The sequence below is a fragment of the Somniosus microcephalus genome, chromosome 17 (assembly GCF_052327205.1).
Source record: "Somniosus microcephalus isolate GS21.2 chromosome 17, FLI_Smic_1.0, whole genome shotgun sequence".
Classification (NCBI taxonomy): Eukaryota; Metazoa; Chordata; class Chondrichthyes; order Squaliformes; family Somniosidae; genus Somniosus; species Somniosus microcephalus.
In genome coordinates this window covers 54,065,120-54,083,654 of record NC_141003.1, presented here as the reverse complement: position 1 = coordinate 54,083,654, position 18,535 = coordinate 54,065,120, and the positions used below count along the sequence as shown (strand labels likewise).

Sequence of the window (18,535 nt, the reverse complement as noted above, 5' to 3'; positions counted from 1 at the left end):
ATCCAGAATTTCACTTCGGGAGTATTGGCTCGGCAATTGGCTAAGAGTCAGGAAGTGAAAGGAGCACCAACCCACGTGATCCCGGGTTCGCATACGCACAACGGTGCACCCCAGGGCTCCCTGGGGAAGTACACTGCGCACAACTCTGCAGCGTTTGAAAGGAAGTTCTCGTAGGGAGGATTGCACAAGGTAGGTGCGGATTTCCTTGCGAAGTCAGCAGCATATTCCTTAGTTACGCCGCCGACCGCAAATTCAGGCCTATGGTGTATAAAGAAGCATGGTTCTTCAGAATGCTCGAAACAAAGAAACCAAAAAGCTGCTCTCTCTCTATACAGTTAGGCCACTCACTGTGCTGTATATCAATAAAGTCTGTTCCATATAATCTACCATCAAGTGTCTCCTGCTCACTCAAAACGTGTTGTTTTGTCCCATAGAAGGAAGGAGGTTGAATGCTAACAGCAACATCTGATGCATTCATGATGGCTTGCTTTAGTGTTGTTCTCGGCGGTAGTTTTTCTTAACTAATATCATTTGACTGACAAGTGCGCTTATTGTATTGTATTACAATATTAGAGGGGTATTGTTACAAAAATTTAAAGAATCACAATGTTAAATTTTGGCAAATAAATTAATGTGACTCCAGTTATTATTTCACATTCCCCTTAGGATAAATTATCCAGGTCTAGGGAAACATTTCCATTTCCAGGTTTACAACACTATTATGTTAGCAAAATCTCTCATGTCATGTCATATTATATTATATTATATTTTTAAGTTATGCCAAATAATACTTGGCCAACGAAAATCTGGATCCGATCCCAATAACTTGCTTTCTGCAAACAAGACAAAATATGCCCCCTATTGGGTTACAATATATTTTATGTTGAGCCAGACTCACTTGGGTTTTAATTTGGATCATTTCTATCCAGGCCAACTCTGTCATCAATTCTAATATTATTGTCATTGCAGTTTTGTTTCAAAGCCAATAGTTTTACAGGTACTTACTTTCTTCTCCTGGTTATACGTTGTAAAGATTTCCTGGGCTCTTTCTTCCCCACCATCTGTAAATAGCATAATGATCTTGTTGCAATTTGCTCTTGACACATTGAACTATGAAGAAAGAATATCAAACATTATTCTAAGGTTTGTTCAATTTTAAAATGCATAAGATGCTTCATAAACCATATTGCATTCCAAACTGACATGTTTTAATAAAATAATAGCATATATTTTATACGCCCTGGTCTTCAGTCCAGCTTTTCAAGCCTGTGGGGTTCCATCACATGTTGGGGTTTTCTACTCTAGATATTCTTCTCGAGTTTAGTGTTTCAGACCACTCCTGTCGGTGAGTCCTTGCTCGAAATAGCCTGGATCATCTCTTCACCACCCCAATATTTAAGTAATTTGTTGTAAGCCCAGGAATCAAATAGAAAACTCTCATTATTATATTCCAGCGCTCTGGTTATATCATGTGCCCTCGTGTGATTTTCCTTGACTTCAGAAGGTAGTGAAATCAACGTTTCACTGGACTGTGGCTTAGGCTATAACCTGCCCAACGGATTTATTCAACAGTAAATGGGTAAGTGAACAGAAGCAGTTACACACTATAGATATACCATCATTATAGGCTTAACTATACCCCCTTAGATTATAGAAAATAATAAACTACCGTGCTAACACGCTTGTACCTGAATTGAATGGCCTGGCCCCTCCATTCAACAACTAACCAGACAAAATGTTTATATTTTAGTCTGTTGTGCATCAAAACAAGTTTGCATCATTTTTTATGCGTGTAATTGGCTTTTAACCCCATATGTACATAAGGATCCAATGCCTAATGGATAACAATACTTCACTTTTGCTACAAGCTCCTAATATCGTGGTTATTTTTTTAGAGTGCATTTACATTGCAACTGTAGCATCAGTGTGAAGTGCATTTGCTTGGCTACCAATGCTGCAGTTATGGTGTAAATGCCGCCTGAATCCAGAGTCAGGATCTATAATGTAAATGCACCTTCATATATACGTAAACTATTTAATTGGGATTCCCTACTTCATAAAAGTAAATAATGGCTCTGAATTCGCGGTCGGAGGCATCCTGCAGGGAAATGCCTCCGATCCGCAAATAAAATGCCCGCGTACCTGGTGGTCCGGGAGGTATGAAGAATCGCGGTCCTGGGTCTCTCCGGGTACTCGCGGGTAGAGGCCCACGTATCCCAGGGGCGCAGGTGGTTTGCAAGCGCCCCTGGGATCACTTGGGCCAACCCAACGAATGACAGAAGAGAATCCCCATTCATGCTTATGGAGATTCTGTATGTACAGAAACCCCATTAGCATGAATGAAAATACCCCAAAAATACATCTACACATCAAATACATTTAAAAAAATGACATTTAAAATGAATTAAAATACAATTTAATTAAATATTTAAAACAATAATACATTTAAATGTTTTAAAGGGGCTAAAATAAACTTACCTTATTGCACAGGCTTTTTAATGTATAAATGATTGAAAAAATTTATTTTTATATTTTATTAAACTTACCAGGCATAAGAATTTCACAGGCATTCGCTGGGCAGAACTCTGCCCGCGGATGTCCTTTTCCCGGGGATGCGGAGGATCTATCAAGAAAATTCTTGACAGATCGCAAGTTCCGAGTTTTCGCGCGCAAAACCCGGAACTTGCGCAGCCCTTATGGGTGCGTACACACCTCGTACGTGCCCGTAGGGGCCGCAAATTACAGGCCAATGTTTTAAAACTAGTGCTGCTACTATAATTAATCATTAGAATAACATTCTTATCCTTTTTTTTACATTTTAAATATCTCGTATCCTTTTCTTTATTGTGTTGAGAAGCGGCTGGTTGGAAATAAATGAAGCCTAACTGCTTTAGTTAGTATAAAAAGACTGATGTGCAAAATACAAAGCGTGATCACGATGAAAGAGGACTAACTCTGCTCAGCCTGTTAATTGAAATCGGGCTTCTTATATTATATAAATGGTTCGTAGTGATGGGCATTTTTCACAAGACAGCAGAGGACACAGATTTAAGGCGATTGGCAAAAGAACCAGAGGTGACACGAGGAAACAATTTTTTACGCAGCGAGTTGTTATGATCTGGAATGCGCTGTGTGAAAGGGTGGTAGAAGCAGATTCAACAGTAACTTTCAAAAGGGAATTGGATAAATACTTGAAGATTTACAGGGCTATGGGGAAAGAGCAGAGGAGTGGGATTAATTGGATTGCTCTACCAAAGAGCTGGCACAGGCACGATGGGCTGAATGGCCTCCTTCTGTGCTGTATCACTCTGATGCTTCTATAATTCTATAATACTGGGATACTGAATCTCAAATACAATTTGTTTGGACTATTGTTAATTGATTTTGTTTTTTGTTTTTAAGTTACTACATTTATCTGAATACAAAGTAATTGAATTGTACAAAGTAATTGAATTGTCCCTTAGCCATTCACTGATCAGACGGTATATGTTATATGATTGATATTTTCTTGTCTTATCTTTAAATTTTGAAGTAATTATTAGAATTGTTTGCCTTTAATTCCATTGTTTTACAATTTAATATGACTACTAATTACTTAGCCTAATTTCAAAACTAAATTCAATCTGGTGCCATCCATACAATCATTTGGAACAGAGACGCACGACTTACATTTTGCAGCTGTTCAAAAGCGAACATAAACCCTTTTCTATAGTCAGTGATTCCTTTCGCCTGAATCCGGTTAACCGCATCTTTGAGGACCTTCTTATTCCGGACATTGGCTTGCACAAGATGTCTGAAGCAGCTGACAGATTTTGCTACATCGTTGAACTGAAATAGTAAAAAAAAGAGTTTGCACTCAGAATGCATGATGTAAATAAGTTAAATAATTTCACCCCACCCCGCCCCCCCCCCCCCCCCAATGGTCCAGTTGGTAAATGAATTGCCTGGTGTCAGACTGAGCCACACAGATCACAAACCGAGGTAGGCCAGGTTCAATCACGAGTGCTGATGAACCAATCGCTGCTGGAGCAGTTGTCAGTAGAGCTACAACTGGCTGCTCTACTGGTGTTACTTCTCTGGCCAGGCACCCTGCTCTTCATTGCTATCCAATGACCTTTGCTGGAAACTGTGCATATGGGATGGTCGGCAAAGGCAGGACAGCTGTTGATGACCCCTGACTAAAACCCTGCCTGGGCTCACTTGGCCATTGTACCAGAAGGCACCAGCTGCCATGGAATCATACTCTAGCATAATTGCTTGCCTTTGAGAAAGGGTAAAAGTTGGAGGGGGTAAAGAACAGCTTATTGTTATTACACCTCTTACCTCTTATATACTGTGCACCTTTTATGGCTCCTTAATATGAAACACCATCTCACACAAATCTCAATGTAAAAAATGAATGCTTAACGAGTTTGCATGCCATTGCTCTATCCACTATTTTAATACATGTGATCAGCTACTTAATTAAAATGCATTGTGCTGAAATAGTAGAATCTTCATGAATGCATTAAGTATTTATTCACTAATTCTGCCAATAGTAATTTCTAGGCTTTTAATTTGGGTCCAAATGACAAAAAGATCACTTTTGACTATGACAATATGTTTTACAAGGGACCTTCACATAATACACCAAGTTCATTATATATTCGATTCCGTACTCTGACCAACGAGTAATACCGTTGCTTGATATAATGCTGCACAACATCTGGCCTTATGCCCAGAGATTCCATTATTCTCCATTTCTATTTTATTATTTAATCATCTAAGACACTTTAATTAAACCACGTTATTAGAAAAGAAAGATTAATTCTGTTAGGCAGTTATACAACGGCATAAAACACAGGGATTATGACATTGATATAAAAAAAATCTTACATCGGTTTACATATCGTTGTAATTTTGTTCAGATAGTATTTATATAAATAGACATCAATGCAGTCAGAATGCCGGTATAGTAATGTTACGTGTAAAATGTGTTGTTCAGTTGGTTGCTATTCTTCTGCCGGGATTATTACATAGACATAGCAATTACATAGAAACTTCAACATCCTAACAGACCATTTGGCCCAATCAGTCGGTGTTAATAAGTATTGAGGTCTGATGTCGGAAGAGGAAGCAAACTACTTTGCACTCTTCCAGTTGTATATGGAGACCATAAATCACTTGCTCCAAATAGTAGATGTTCCAGAGCTGCTTAATACATATGTTTCTGTCTATGGTACAGAGGGGCCTTTGCCAAAGGCCTCTTTGCCTTTGCCATGGTAAGAATTGATTTTCCCACCATCAGCAGTGAAAGCTGCTGTACACATTGAAGACTCAAAACAGCAAGGTAGGGATTAGGTCAGAGGGAATCTCACTGCTGCTCGTGCATGAATCTTGGACGCTGCCCAAAATGGCTGGTTTCAGGAACAGGATCAGTTTTTTTTTATTCGTTCCTGGGATGTGGCCGTCGCTGGCAAGGTCAGCATTTATTGCGCATCCCTAATTGCCCTTGAGAAGGTGGTGGTGAGCCGCCTTCTTGAACCGCTGCAGTCCATGTGGTGAAGGTACTCCCACAGTGCTGTTAGGGAGGGAGTTCCAGGATTTTGACCCAGCGACGATGAAGGAACGGCGATATACTTCCAAGTCAGGATGGAATACTGCATACAGTTTTGGTGTCCATACTTAAGAAAGGACATACTTGCTCTCGAGTCAGTACAAAGAAGGTTCACTCGGTTAATCCCGGGGATGAGGGGATGGACATATGAGGAGAGGTTCAGTAGATTGGGACTCTACTCATTGGAGTTCAGAAGAATGAGAGGCGATCTTATTGAAACATATAAGATTGTGAAGGGGTTGGATCGGGTGGATGCGGGGAGGATGTTCCCGATGATGGGTGAAACTAGAACTAGGGGGCATAGTCTTAGAATAAGGGGCTGCTCTTTCAAAACTGAGATGAGGAGGAACTACTTCACTCAGAGGGTGGTAGGTCCATGGAATATGCTGCCCCAAAAAGCTGTAGAAGCTACATCATTACATAAATTTAAAACAGAAATAGACAGTTTCCTAGAAGTAAAGGGAATTAAGGGTCACGGGGAGCGGGCAGGAATTTGGACGAGTCTAGGTTCGGATCGGTCATGGCCCTGTGGGTAGCGGAGCGGGCCCAGGGGCCGTGTAGCCTGATCCTGCTCCTATTTCGTGTGTCTAATTCTGTTAGATGCAGGAGATGGTTCTGTGATAGTGGATTGGCAGTTAGGATCAGATCAGCCATGATCTTATTGAATGGCGGAGCAGGCTCGAGGGGCCGATTGGCCTACTCCTGCTCCTATTTCTTATGTTCTTATGTTCTTATATGTGTAACTTGGAGGTGCTGGTGTTCCCATGCGTCTGCTGCTCTTGTCCTTCTAGGTGGAAGAGGTCGCGGGTTTGGGAGGTGCTGCCGAAGAAGCCTTGGCGAGTTGCTGCAGTGCCTCTTATAGATGGTACACACTGCAACCACGGTGTGCTGGTGGTAGAGGGAGTGAATGTTTAAGGTAGTAGATGGGGTGCCAATCAAGCGGATTGCTTTGTCCTGGATGGTGTCGAGCTTCTTGAATGGTGTTGGAGCTGCACTCATCCAGGCAAGTGGAGAGTATTCCATCACACTCCTGACTTGTGCCTTGTAGATGGTGGAAAGGCTTTGGGGAGTCAGGAGGTGAGACACTCGCCACTGAATACCCAGCCTCTGACCTGCTCTTGTTGCCACAGTATTTATGTGACTGGTCCAGTTAAGTTTCTGGTCAATGGTGACCCCCAGGATGTTGATGGTGGGGGATTCGGTGATAGTAATGCCATTGAATGGTTAGACTCTCACTTGTTGGAGATAGTCATTGCCTGGCACTTCGGTGGCACGAATGTTTACCTGCCACTTCTCAGCCCAAGCCTGAACGTTGTCCAGGTCTTGTTGCATGCGGGCATGGACTGCTTCATTATCTGAGGAGTTACGAATGGAACTGAACACTGTGCAATCATCAGCGAACATCCCCACATCTGACCTTATGATGGAGGGAAGGTCATTGATGAAGCAGTTGAAGATGGTTGGGCCTAGGACACTGCCCTGAGGAACTCCTGCAGCGATGTCCAGGGGCTGAGATGATTGCTCTCCAACAACTATAACCATCTTCCTTTGTGCTGGGTATGATTGCTGCCAGTGGAGAGTTTCCTCCCTGATTCCCATTGACTTCAGTTTTACTAGGGATCCTTGATGTCACACTCAGTCAAATGCTGCCTTGATGTCAAGGGCACTCACTCTCACCTCACCTCTGAAATTCAGCTCTTTTGTCCATGTTTGGACCAAGGCTGTAATGAGGTCAGGAGCTGAGTAGTCCTGCCCGAACCCAAACTGAGCCTCAGTGAGCAGGTTATTGGTGAGTAAGTGCCACTAGACAGCACTGTCGACGACGCCTTCCGTCACTTTGCCGATGATTGAGAGTAGATTGATGGGGCAGTGATTAGATTTGTTTTGCTTTTTGTGGACAGGACATACCTGGGCAGTTTTCCACATTGTCGGGTAGATGTCAGTGCTGTAGCTGTACTGGAACAGCTTGGCTAGAGGCGCGGCTAGTTCTGAAGCACAAGTCTTCAACACAATAGATAGGATGTTGTCGGGCCCATAGCCTTTGCTGTATCCAGTGTGCTCAGCCGCTTCTTGATATCACGTGGAGTGAATTGAATTGGCTGAAGACTGGCTTCTGTGACGGTGGGGACCTCAGGAGGAGGCCGAGATGGTTACAAATGCTTCAGCCTTGTCCTTTCCACTCGCGTGCTGGGTGCCGCCATCATTGATGATGGGGATATTCATGGAGCCGCCTCCTCCAGTTAGTTGTTTAATTGTCCATCACCATTCACGGCTGGATGTGGTAGGACTGCAGAGCTTTGATCTGATCCATTGATTGTGGGATTGCTTAGCTTTGTCTATTGCATGCTGCTTCTGCTGTTTAGCATGCTTGTAGTCCTGTGTTGCAGCTTCCCCAGGTTGGCACCTCATTTTTAGGTACGCCTGGTGCTGCTCCTAGCATGCTCTTCTGCACCACTCATTGAACCAGGGTTGGTCCCCTGGCTTGATGGTAATGGTAAGAGTGAGGGATATGCCAGGCTTTGAGGTTACAGATTGTGGTGGAATACAATACTACTGCTGCTGATGGTCTCATGGATACCCAGTTTTGAACTGCTAGATCTGTTCTGAATTTTGGCACAAGTTTAGTGAGGAGGACTCTGCAGGGTCGACTGGGCTGGGTGTGCCATTGTCGTGTCCGAAGCCAGTGCCAAGGTCAATGCCGGGTGGTTCGTCCGGTTTTATTCTTATTATTGCTTTTTGTAGCAGTTTGTAACATTACTGATACTAGCTTTTTATTCAATGAACTAATTTTAAATTCCCCAGCTGTTGTGGTGGGATTTGAACTCATGTCTATGGATCAGTAGTCCAGGCCTCTGGATTACTAGCCCAGTAACATATCCACTATGCCACCGTTCCTGTAAAGGTATGAAGGAGCATACCAGACTAGCCACAGCCTCTCCAGCGTTCATGCAGAAGTGGTGGGCCTATGGAGCTTATACATGGGATGGATACTTAAAGCAAAAGTTTGAGTTGGTCCTATCGCAATTTACTGCATGTGGTGATGGTTTGTCCCAAAATTTGCTTCCATTCTTCTTGCCTAGGACTTGCTCAAGCACAGTGGACAAGGCAGAGATGTTTTTGGGCTTGATGCAGTATCATTGTTGTAAGGGAAGTGGTTTCTGTTCCAATTTGCAGTGCTTTGTTGGGCTCTGGAGGAAGTGCCTGATTTGGAGGTACTGGAAAAAGAGACAGAACTTCTCTGTTAGTTGCTGGAAAACAGGACTAGGAGTATTTCTGTAGCCCTTCTGGTTTCTTGCTAGGGTGCATGAAAAGTAGGTCGGGCAGAGGCTTGATTGAGAAGCCTCAGTTTGCATTTTCAACTGTGGGTTTCACAGCTAAACTCTATTGTAGGTCAAAATTGCCCTAAGCTGAGATATAGGCCGAGTCCGCCCTTCAGCTTAGTGTTCCAGGCATATTCGTAAGCTCATATTTCCCCTCAATAATAATTATTATAAAATACCAAAACTCTGCTTCCATATTGGATGAGGTAGTTCCCAAACAGGCTTCTGCTGAGGGTGATTCACCACTGAAACAGCATCCAAACCCCTGGCCTAACACTCTCCCTAGACACCGAGAAGGCATTCAACTGGGAAAACAGCTTCTTCCTCCTCATACTTGAAAGAATGACCTTTGGAAAAACATTCTGGAAAGGAATCATAACCCTTCCTTATTATTTAGAGGTATTATGATGCTCTACAGCTAACAAACCTCCATGTTCCCTTCCCAACGAGGAATTAGTCAGTATTTCATGTTCTCCTAACTCTGCTCATGGCAACAGCTATGAGGATAAATTTACAAATCCACGGTTTGCACACTGAAGGGGCCAACCACATAATATCACTGTAAACCAAAACACATGACCATCCCTACTACCTCACTAATATTCATTTTCCTGTCAAGAACTTTAGCCGACTTCATATTACAGACTTAACTACTCCAATAGGTGACACGCATGGGAATCCTATCCTTTAATGGCCAGCGAAGGGCTTCAGATACCTAGATGTAACTGTAACCACTAGGCTATTATCCACCTTCTTCCCAGGTATATACACCAAAACAGATAGGGGAGGATGTCCCGAGTACTCTTGGAGCAGACAAGCACAATAAAGATGAAAGAACACTCATAGCTCTTTCACCTGCTACAACAAGCAAGAGTCCCAGTTCTGTGACCTCAACAGGTGCATACTTAAGATCCTCTAGGCCAGCAAACAACACTATAACATTTTTGCCAGATTAGGTCATTGATTAAATTCTGAAAGGCAGATTGTGCGGAAACGGCAACGTCGATATAGTGAATGAATCTTTAAAAAAAATGGAAGGTTTCCGACTCTGGGCATTTGACTGAGTACCAAGTGGCATATTCTGGAAGCAAGTGCACAGTTCCCATTAATATTCGCCCCAAGTTTTACTGGGCTAAAATATATAGAAATAAATCACACCAACAGAATGTTTAGAAAATATATCTGAAAAATGCTATGACTAAAATATTCAACAATTTCTTGCCTAAAGCATGGTTTTCCAGCAGGTGAAGTAACTCCTATTAACACAGGCATCTGCCTTTGGCATCCCTGCAGAATATGTGGGTCCTGTCTGGTCCAACCTCCTGCCGGCTGCTTTGATAGTTGGGGTCTTGACCTTGGCTTTCTTCCAATCAGATTATGACACAGTGTAGTCAAGCAGCGCAGTAACAATGTCACATTTGTAATTTATAACATAAATTGCAAACACAAATCATTTTTGTAGTGTATGTACCTTTAAGGGGAGAACTACTTTTTACAGCTCCTGTATACTGTAGTACCAGCAGTGACCACACCTGTATATAAACCCTGAGTAGGGATCTGTACTTTAGTTTTAGAGTAACCTTCATCCAGTAAACACCTGTTGATTGTTCCTCTGCAGTCTCTGTCGATTTATTGAAGGACACCATACATCAAAATTCACGGATTTAACAGTGGCGACGAGTCGATTCGAACCTACCTGCAACTCTGTAGAAGAAGGCCGATTCCACCAGTGTGGGCGTCGACCATCCGGAGAGGACTTGAATATCGCAGAGGAGGCTGTGGAGAGCTGGGCTTGGTTCCCCAGTCGCAACGATCCAGTGCAGTGGGCTGGCAGCAGGAACGACGCAGACCCTTCCCGGACGGCGGCGGCTGGAGCTGACCGACGGCACAAAAAAAAGGCCAAGCAGCGTCGACGGGGTAAGAGAGAGGGTAAAGCGCACAGGGCGCAGCCGGGGTTGAAGACCGAGCGGCGTCAACGAGAGAAGGGAAAACGTGCAGAGCGCGGCCGGGGTTTCAAGGGCTGAGCAGCATCCGCGGGGGAAGAAAGGAAGCGCGGGAGACGCCATTTTTAGCCAGTCTAACCACACCCAGAGATGCAGAAGAGTGGCAGTGTCACAGCATTCGACAATGAAGTCGAAGATTGGGCAACATATATAGAACATGTAGAAGTGTACTGCAAGGCGAATGAAGTGCCAGATGCCAGGAAAGCACTGGTATTGTTGAATTCCATGGGTGCAAAAACGTACGGCTTACTGCGAAACCTAGTAACCCCTGAGAAGCCAGTGGAAAAGGATTTTGAAAGCATAGTGGCAATCCTACAGGACCACTTAAACCCCACACCGCTGCTGATAGCAGAAAGATTTAAGTTTCACAAAAGGAACCAGCATAAAGACGAAAGTAACGCTGAGTATTTAACGGAACTGCGCAAGCTATCGAAACACTGCCAGTTTGGAACGGGACTAGCAGATACTTTAAGGGACAAGTTTGTGTGTGGGCTTCAAAGTGAAGGAACCCAGAAACGGCTTCTATCAGAAAAGGATCTTACGCTGGACAAGGCTTTCAGCATGGCAGTATCACATGAAGCAGCCGCACGGGGCGCTGCAGAGATACAACGGAGATCGCAAGAATATGGCACAAATGAAATGTCATATGGAGCAGTGAAGTGTTATCGCTGCGGCAGAACAACACACAACCATAAGGATTGTTGGTTCAAGGACCAAGTGTGCAGACAGTGTGGAAAAGTAGGACACATAGCAAGTGTCTGCAGGTCGGGAAAGAAAACCAGCAGCAAGAAATCTCCACAGGAGAAGTACAAAAAGGTACATAAGGTGACGGAGAGTAGTTCAGACGAACAGAAAAGTGATACAGACTCCGGAAGCAAGGAGCTGGGTTGTCTGAAACTACATCATGTAATCAAAATGGAGGATCACCAAACTATCTGGGTCACGCTCAAGATAGATGGAGTCCAAGTGAAAATGGAATTGGACACAGGATCAGCCCTAACAGTCATAAACCGAAGGGACTGCAAGCGGCTATTCTCACATATACCCTTGAGAGATAGAGAGATTGTCTTGAAGATGTACACGGGGCAAAAAGTCTACCCCAAAGGAAAAATAAGGGTGAACGTGATATACAACGGCAAGGAAACACCAAAAATGGACATATATGTATTGCCAGATGGAGGACCACCACTACTAGGGTGTGAATGGATCCGGAAGATACAGCTAGATTGGCATTCCATACAAGCACTGACTGTAGATGCCAAAAAGGATGACGACGTCACACCTGGACAACTGTCAAAAATGCTAACTGACGCACAAGAAGTGTTCCAGGAGGGACTCAGAACACTAAAAGGCATAACAGCAATGATCAAAATAAAGGAAAATGCAAGCCCAAATTTTTTTAAGGCCAGACCGGTACCTTATGTGATCCGCCCAGCCGTCGAAGCAGAGCTGGAAGGTTTGGAACGTTCAGGAGTACTATCCAAAGTGGACTGGAGCAAGTGGGCTACACCCATCATTCCTGTAATGAAGAGGTCGTTGAATAATACGCCTGGGGAACCAAAGGAGGTTCGCATCTGTGGGGACTTTAAGGTGACAGTGAACCCAGTCCTTCACACTGTACAATATCCGCTTCCGCGGATTGAAGATATTTTCGCCTCGCTATCTGGAGGGAAACGCTTCACTAAGATTGATCTGGCCCAGGCGTACCTGCAAATGGAGGTAGAAGAAGCCTCGAAACAGTACTTCACGATCAACACTCATAAAGGTCTCTACCAATACAACCGGCTGGTGTTCGGGGTAGCATCAGCTCTGGCTATTTGGCAAAGGGCAATGGATCAAGTCCTGCAAGGGATTCCAGGGACCCAGTGTTATTTGGACGACATCCTGGTCACGGGCGAAAATGACAGTGATCACCTCGCCAACCTGGAGCAGGTGCTCACTAGATTGAAGGATTATGGGCTCCAAGCTAATCGCCACAAATGCGAGTTTTTCCAGAAGCAGATCTCGTATTGTGGCCACGTTATTGATAAAGAGGGGTTACATAAGTCCCCTAAAAAGATTGAGGCAGTAGTCAAGGCTCCAGCACCGGAAAATGTGTCACAACTGAGGTCGTTCCTCGGGTTGGTGAACTACTACCATAAGTTCTTGCCGAATTTGTCTACAGTACTACACCCACTGAACACCCTACTGCAAACGGGGGTACCATGGAAGTGGAATGACGAATGTAAACGAGCTTTCCAGAAGAGCAAAGCATTGATCACATCAAAAGAGGTGTTGGCTCATTTCAACCCAGCACTACCAATTCGGCTGGCGTGTGATGCATCACCCTATGGCATTGGAGCGGTGCTGTCGCACAAATTCCCGGACGGCTCGGAGAGGCCAGTAGCCTTTGCGTCTCGGTCACTAACCTCAGCCAAGCGTAACTACGCCCAGATTGACAGGGAGGCCCTCAGCCTAGTGTGGGGAGTGAAAAAGTTCAACCACTATCTGCACGGGCAGAAGTTCACCTTGCTGACTGACCACCAACCACTTGTCTCCATCTTTAATCCAAAGAAGGGCGTTCCGGTGATGACTGCGCAACGGCTACAAAGATGGTCCCTTTTTCTAGGGGCGCACCAATATGATATCGAGTATAAGGGCACGAAACAGCATGGAAACACTGATGGGCTATCACGCCTGCCACTGCCTACTGCGGAGGAAGCACCAGCAGTGGATCCTGTCGAAATATTTCATTCGACTATAATTGAATGCTTGCCAGTAACTAACGCTGGTATAGAAAAGGAGACCCGAAATGACCCGACACTGTCTCGGGTATATGATTTGACGGTGAAGGGATGGCCAGCACATGGCGACTCACTGTTGCCAGCATTCTCATCCAGAAGAGAACAGCTGTCAGTATGCCAGGGGACCTTAATGTGTGGATCCCGAGTGGTAATTCCACCCAAGTTAAGGGAGAGAGTGCTCAATGAGCTTCACGAACGCCATCTGGGAGGGGTGAAAATGAAAAGTCTTGCTAAGGCTTATGTGTGGTGGCCGGGGATCGATCAGCAAATCGAGGACCTGACAAAGAGCTGCTGAGGATGCCAGAAGGTCCAAAATGCACCACCACATGCCCCTCTACACCCCTGGGAGTGGCCCTCATCTCCATGGCAACGGGTGCATATTGATTTTGCTGGTCCATTCATGGACTCAATGTTTTTAAAAGCCGTGGATGCGCACTTGAAATGGCCTGAGGTGATCAAAATGTCCACCACCACCACGGAGAAAACTATTGCAGTCCTACGGACCATATTTGCCAGGAACGGCTTGCCAGAGCAGATTTGCTCTGATAACGGACCACAGTTTGTGTCCGAAGAGTTTCAAAGATTTATGAAAAGGAATGGGGTAAGGCATTACACATCCGCCCCGTATCATCCAGCCACAAATGGATTGGCTGAGAGGTTCGTACAAACCTTTAAAAAAGCAGTAAGGGCCATGTGCGATGACGACATTCCACTGCAGCATAAGGTGGACAATTTCCTGTTAGCCTACAGAAATGCAACACATGCAGTCACCAACCAGACCCCGGCCATGATGTTCTTTAACCGAAGGTTGAGATCTCGTCTGGATTTGCTCAGACCAAATGTACGAAGAGATGTTGAGAATAAGCAATTCTAGCACATCAATGAGAAGCCGACAAGGAGCTTCAATGTAGGGCAACCAGTCTTGGCCCGCGACTACCGAACAGAGAAATGGCAACCAGGAACGATATGCACATGGCAGGGGCCACTAATGTACACAGTGGATGTTGGGGAGAACATTGTGAGACGCCATGTCGACCAGATCTCGCGTACCTGGTGATGAACCCGACATACAGGTAGCTTCTACCCCAGAAACAGTAGCATCGGGAGCTGATGAACCAACCGACGACAGGGGGCCAGAATTGCCTCCGCACCAAGAGCAAGACACTCAGGAAAGGCGCTATCCAGAAAGGATCAGGAAGCCGCCCCAAAGACTGAATTTATAAATGGACTATTTGCAGTTAATGTTGCATGTTAGAAGTGTTAATTGTTAAATGAATGTTATGGTACTGTTAATCTAAAAGGGGAGGAATTGTAATGTATGTACCTTTAAGGGGAGAACTACGTTTTACACCTCCTGTATACTGTAGTACCGGCAGTGACCACACCCTGAGTAGGGATCTGTACTTTAGTTTTAGAGTAACCTTCATCCAGTAAACACCTGTTGATTGTTCCTCTGCAGTCTCTGTCGATTTATTGAAGGACACCATACATCAAAATTCACGGATTTAACAATTTTCTACCTGTTAGTCCCTACTAATTGAACACTTAGCAATAAATACGCTTAAACACCTTGAGGGAACTCCAAATCCAGGCTTTTTTCAGCAGCTTCTAATCGTACCAAATCAGATCTCCCAACACACAAATTCTGCTTCAGAAAAACCCTAAAATCTACATCTGTTTCCACCTTAAGTGACCATGAGTATCCTCTGAATCCAAATAGATAAAATGGGTGATTTGCCAATGATTCAGTGACACAGTACACTGTAGCACCAAGATGTGGTATCACAGGACGCTACGTTTCCCCACACAGGTTAAGATCTTGGACATCGTAGCAGTGGTTACAGTTGGTATGTGGTCTGGATCAGACAGGTAAAGGGGCAAACCAGCGGGTGCTTGAGAGAACCTCGTCACCAGGACCTGCTGCTACTAGTCAGAATTCTCAGGACAGTGAAGTATCAACACAGTACAGCTGATTCAATTCCAGTTCATAAAACTGGTTAAGTACGCAGGATTAACAGAACAGGAACTTTTAGTGTGTTAATACTCAGGTGATGAGAGGGGAGAAACAAATTTAAATAAAGAACAACCTGCCAATTTCATATTTTTCAGTCAGCATATGGAAACATCCCAAGTTTAGTTGGTCACCAAAGGCTAGGCCCAACCATCTTCAGCTGCTTCATCAATGACCTTCCCTCCATCATAAGGTCAGAAGTGGAGATGTTCGCTGATGACTACAGTGTTCAGTGCCATTCACAACTCCTCAGAAAATGAAGCAGTCCATGCCCGCATGCAGCAAGACCTGGATGACGTTCAGACTTGGGCTGAGAAGTGGCAGGTAACATTTGCGCCACACTAATGCCAGGCAATGACTATCTCCAACAAGTGAGCGTCTAACCACCGCTCCTTGACATTCAACGGCATTACCATCGCCAAATCCCCCACCATCAATATCCTGGAGGTCACCATTGACCAGAAACTTAACTGGATCAGCCAAATAAATACTGTGGCAACAAGAGCAGGTCAGAGGCTGGGTATTTTTGCAGCGAGTGTCTCACCTCCTGAATCCCCGAAGCCTTTCCACCATCTACAAGGCAAGTGTCAGGAAAGTGATGGAATACTCTCCACTTGCCTGGATGAGTGCAGCTCCAACAACACTCAAGCAGCTCGACACCATCCAGGACAAAGCAGCCAGCTTGATTGGCACCCCATCCGCCACCTTAAACATTCACTCCCTCCACCACTGGCGTACCGTGGCTGCAGCGTGTATCATCTACAAGATGCACTGCAGCAACTCGCCAAGGCTTCTTCGGCAGCACCTCCCAAACCTGCGACTTCTACCACCTAGAAGGACAAGGGCAGCAGGTGCATGGGAACACCACCACCTCCAAGTTCTCCTCCAAGTCACACACCATCCTGACTTGGAAATATATCGCTGTTCCTTCATCATAGCTGGGTCAAAATCCTGAAAATCCCTACCTAACAGCACTGTGGGAGTACCTTCACCACACGGACTGCAGTGGTTCAAGAAGGCGGCTCACCACCACCTTCTCAAGGGCAACTAGGGATGGGCAATAAATGCTGGCCTTGCCAGCGATGCCCACATCCCATGAACAATTTTTTTTAAATGTCTCTAATGCAGTTAATGACTACTTGTTTTCAGTGGGCAGACGATTAAAAATAAATGATTAATGCTGGGAACTGCCACAAAAGGAACCTCGGAACATTGGGGTAGATTTTCAACCTACCACTCAGGCGCAAAACTGGCATTGTGGATCATTGTAGAAACCGTCAGATTTTCATCTCAATCAAAGTTGAAAATGATGCCAGACTGGGTAGGAAGTGTTGAGTTGTGTGTAGTACTGCATGTCTTTTGGATGAGATGTTAAACCGAGGCCCCATCCACCCTCTCAGGTGTACGTAAAAGATCCCATAAGCACTATTCAAAGAAGAGCGAGGGAGTTCTCCCCAGTCTCCTGGCCAATATTTATCTCTCAACCAACACCTAAAAACAGATATCATCTGGTCATTATTACATTGTTGTTTGTGGGAGCTTGCTGTGCACAAATTGGCTGCCATTTTCCTACATTGCGACAGCAATTACACTTCAAAAATACTTCATTGGCTGTAAAGCACTTTGGGATGTCCTGAGGTCGTGAAAGGCGCTTTATAAATGCATGTTCTTTCTTGGCCCGTGGATGTAGAAACCAGCTGTAACTCTCTTTAATTTTTCAGATATTAAAAAGGAGCAGTAGGAACAAAGGATGCAGTTAATGAAATGTAATACTTGCAAATATAACACATGGCCTACTGGGTGAAAAGATTAGCAAAAGAGCGCACCTAATTGACAACAGCTCTTTCAGTTCCAAGTATTTTCCCCTGAAAAACCAACTTGCTCCTAGATGGTGGTAATCTTAGTAAAAATGCATAACTAGTATGGACATCTGTGGGAGTTTAAGCTTGTCACAGTAATAGACTATGTCATGATTAATTAGGATTCAAAGCTATGTTTAAAATAAATTCCTTTCTGCATTCCATTCTATGCTTTATTGATCAGCGAGTTTATATCATGATTGTTGAAAAGCCATCATTCACAACTGCCTTTTCCGAATGATGAGTTGCCTACGCACTGTTGTTTAAGAAGTAATGAATATTTGAACAAAGAGACGTGAAATGAGGACTGAACAGAGCTTGAAAACGTGAGGATTCCTTTCTCTTTTGTCTGTTACTAACATGGCTTTCCATCGAATTTTAAAAATCTATAACTTTTAACTACCACAATGTCAAAAATGTATGCATGATTCAAAATATTCATCATTGACATTAAATAATTATTAGAATGACAATTTATAGTTAAACTAAATCAGTGTGCATATGAGAAGTGGGGAATTTAATTTCAAAGCTTGTGTATACCAAATGAATACTGTACTGCCTCTTTAAAAGCTTGTATTAATCACAGTTATTGATATTTAATGTCCATCACATAGCCAAAGAAATTAAAGATATAAAATATAAAAAGGTCAACTTCAAGAGAATGAGGGATGAGCTTCAGCATTTTTTGGTGGGCGCAATCTGTTTAATGTTTCAGTTAAGGATGATTGGAGTACCTTTAAAGGCATACTGCTGAGCATACAGGATAAATACATTTAAAGGATTAGCCATTTTTAAGAATAAGGTGCTCTGATGGGTTATTTCTAGACAGATAAATTTAGATGGGTCCAATACCATCCTCATCCTTATTTAGTAATCTTCTGAACTTGAGGTGAAATGATTACACTGAACTCAGTCCCGATAGCATGCCATAACTTAAATAAATACGGTGTGGAGATGCCGGAG

The 18,535-nt window shown here is 44.0% G+C and overlaps 1 protein-coding gene across 7 annotated transcripts in view; it reads right to left on the bottom strand.

Moving 5' to 3' along the window:
• The window catches only part of LOC147105722 (voltage-dependent calcium channel subunit alpha-2/delta-1-like), an 856,467-nt gene that overhangs the window by 191,985 nt on the left and 645,947 nt on the right, over positions 1-18,535 (bottom strand). For all 7 annotated transcript variants that reach the window (XM_086010352.1, XM_086010353.1, XM_086010355.1 and 4 more), the window contains 2 exons: positions 3,670-3,828; positions 1,006-1,110 (listed from right to left, as the gene is read on the bottom strand). In XM_086010352.1, the coding sequence (XP_085866478.1) occupies positions 1,006-1,110; positions 3,670-3,828 (264 nt within the window). The remainder of the gene's footprint in view (positions 1-1,005; positions 1,111-3,669; positions 3,829-18,535) is intronic.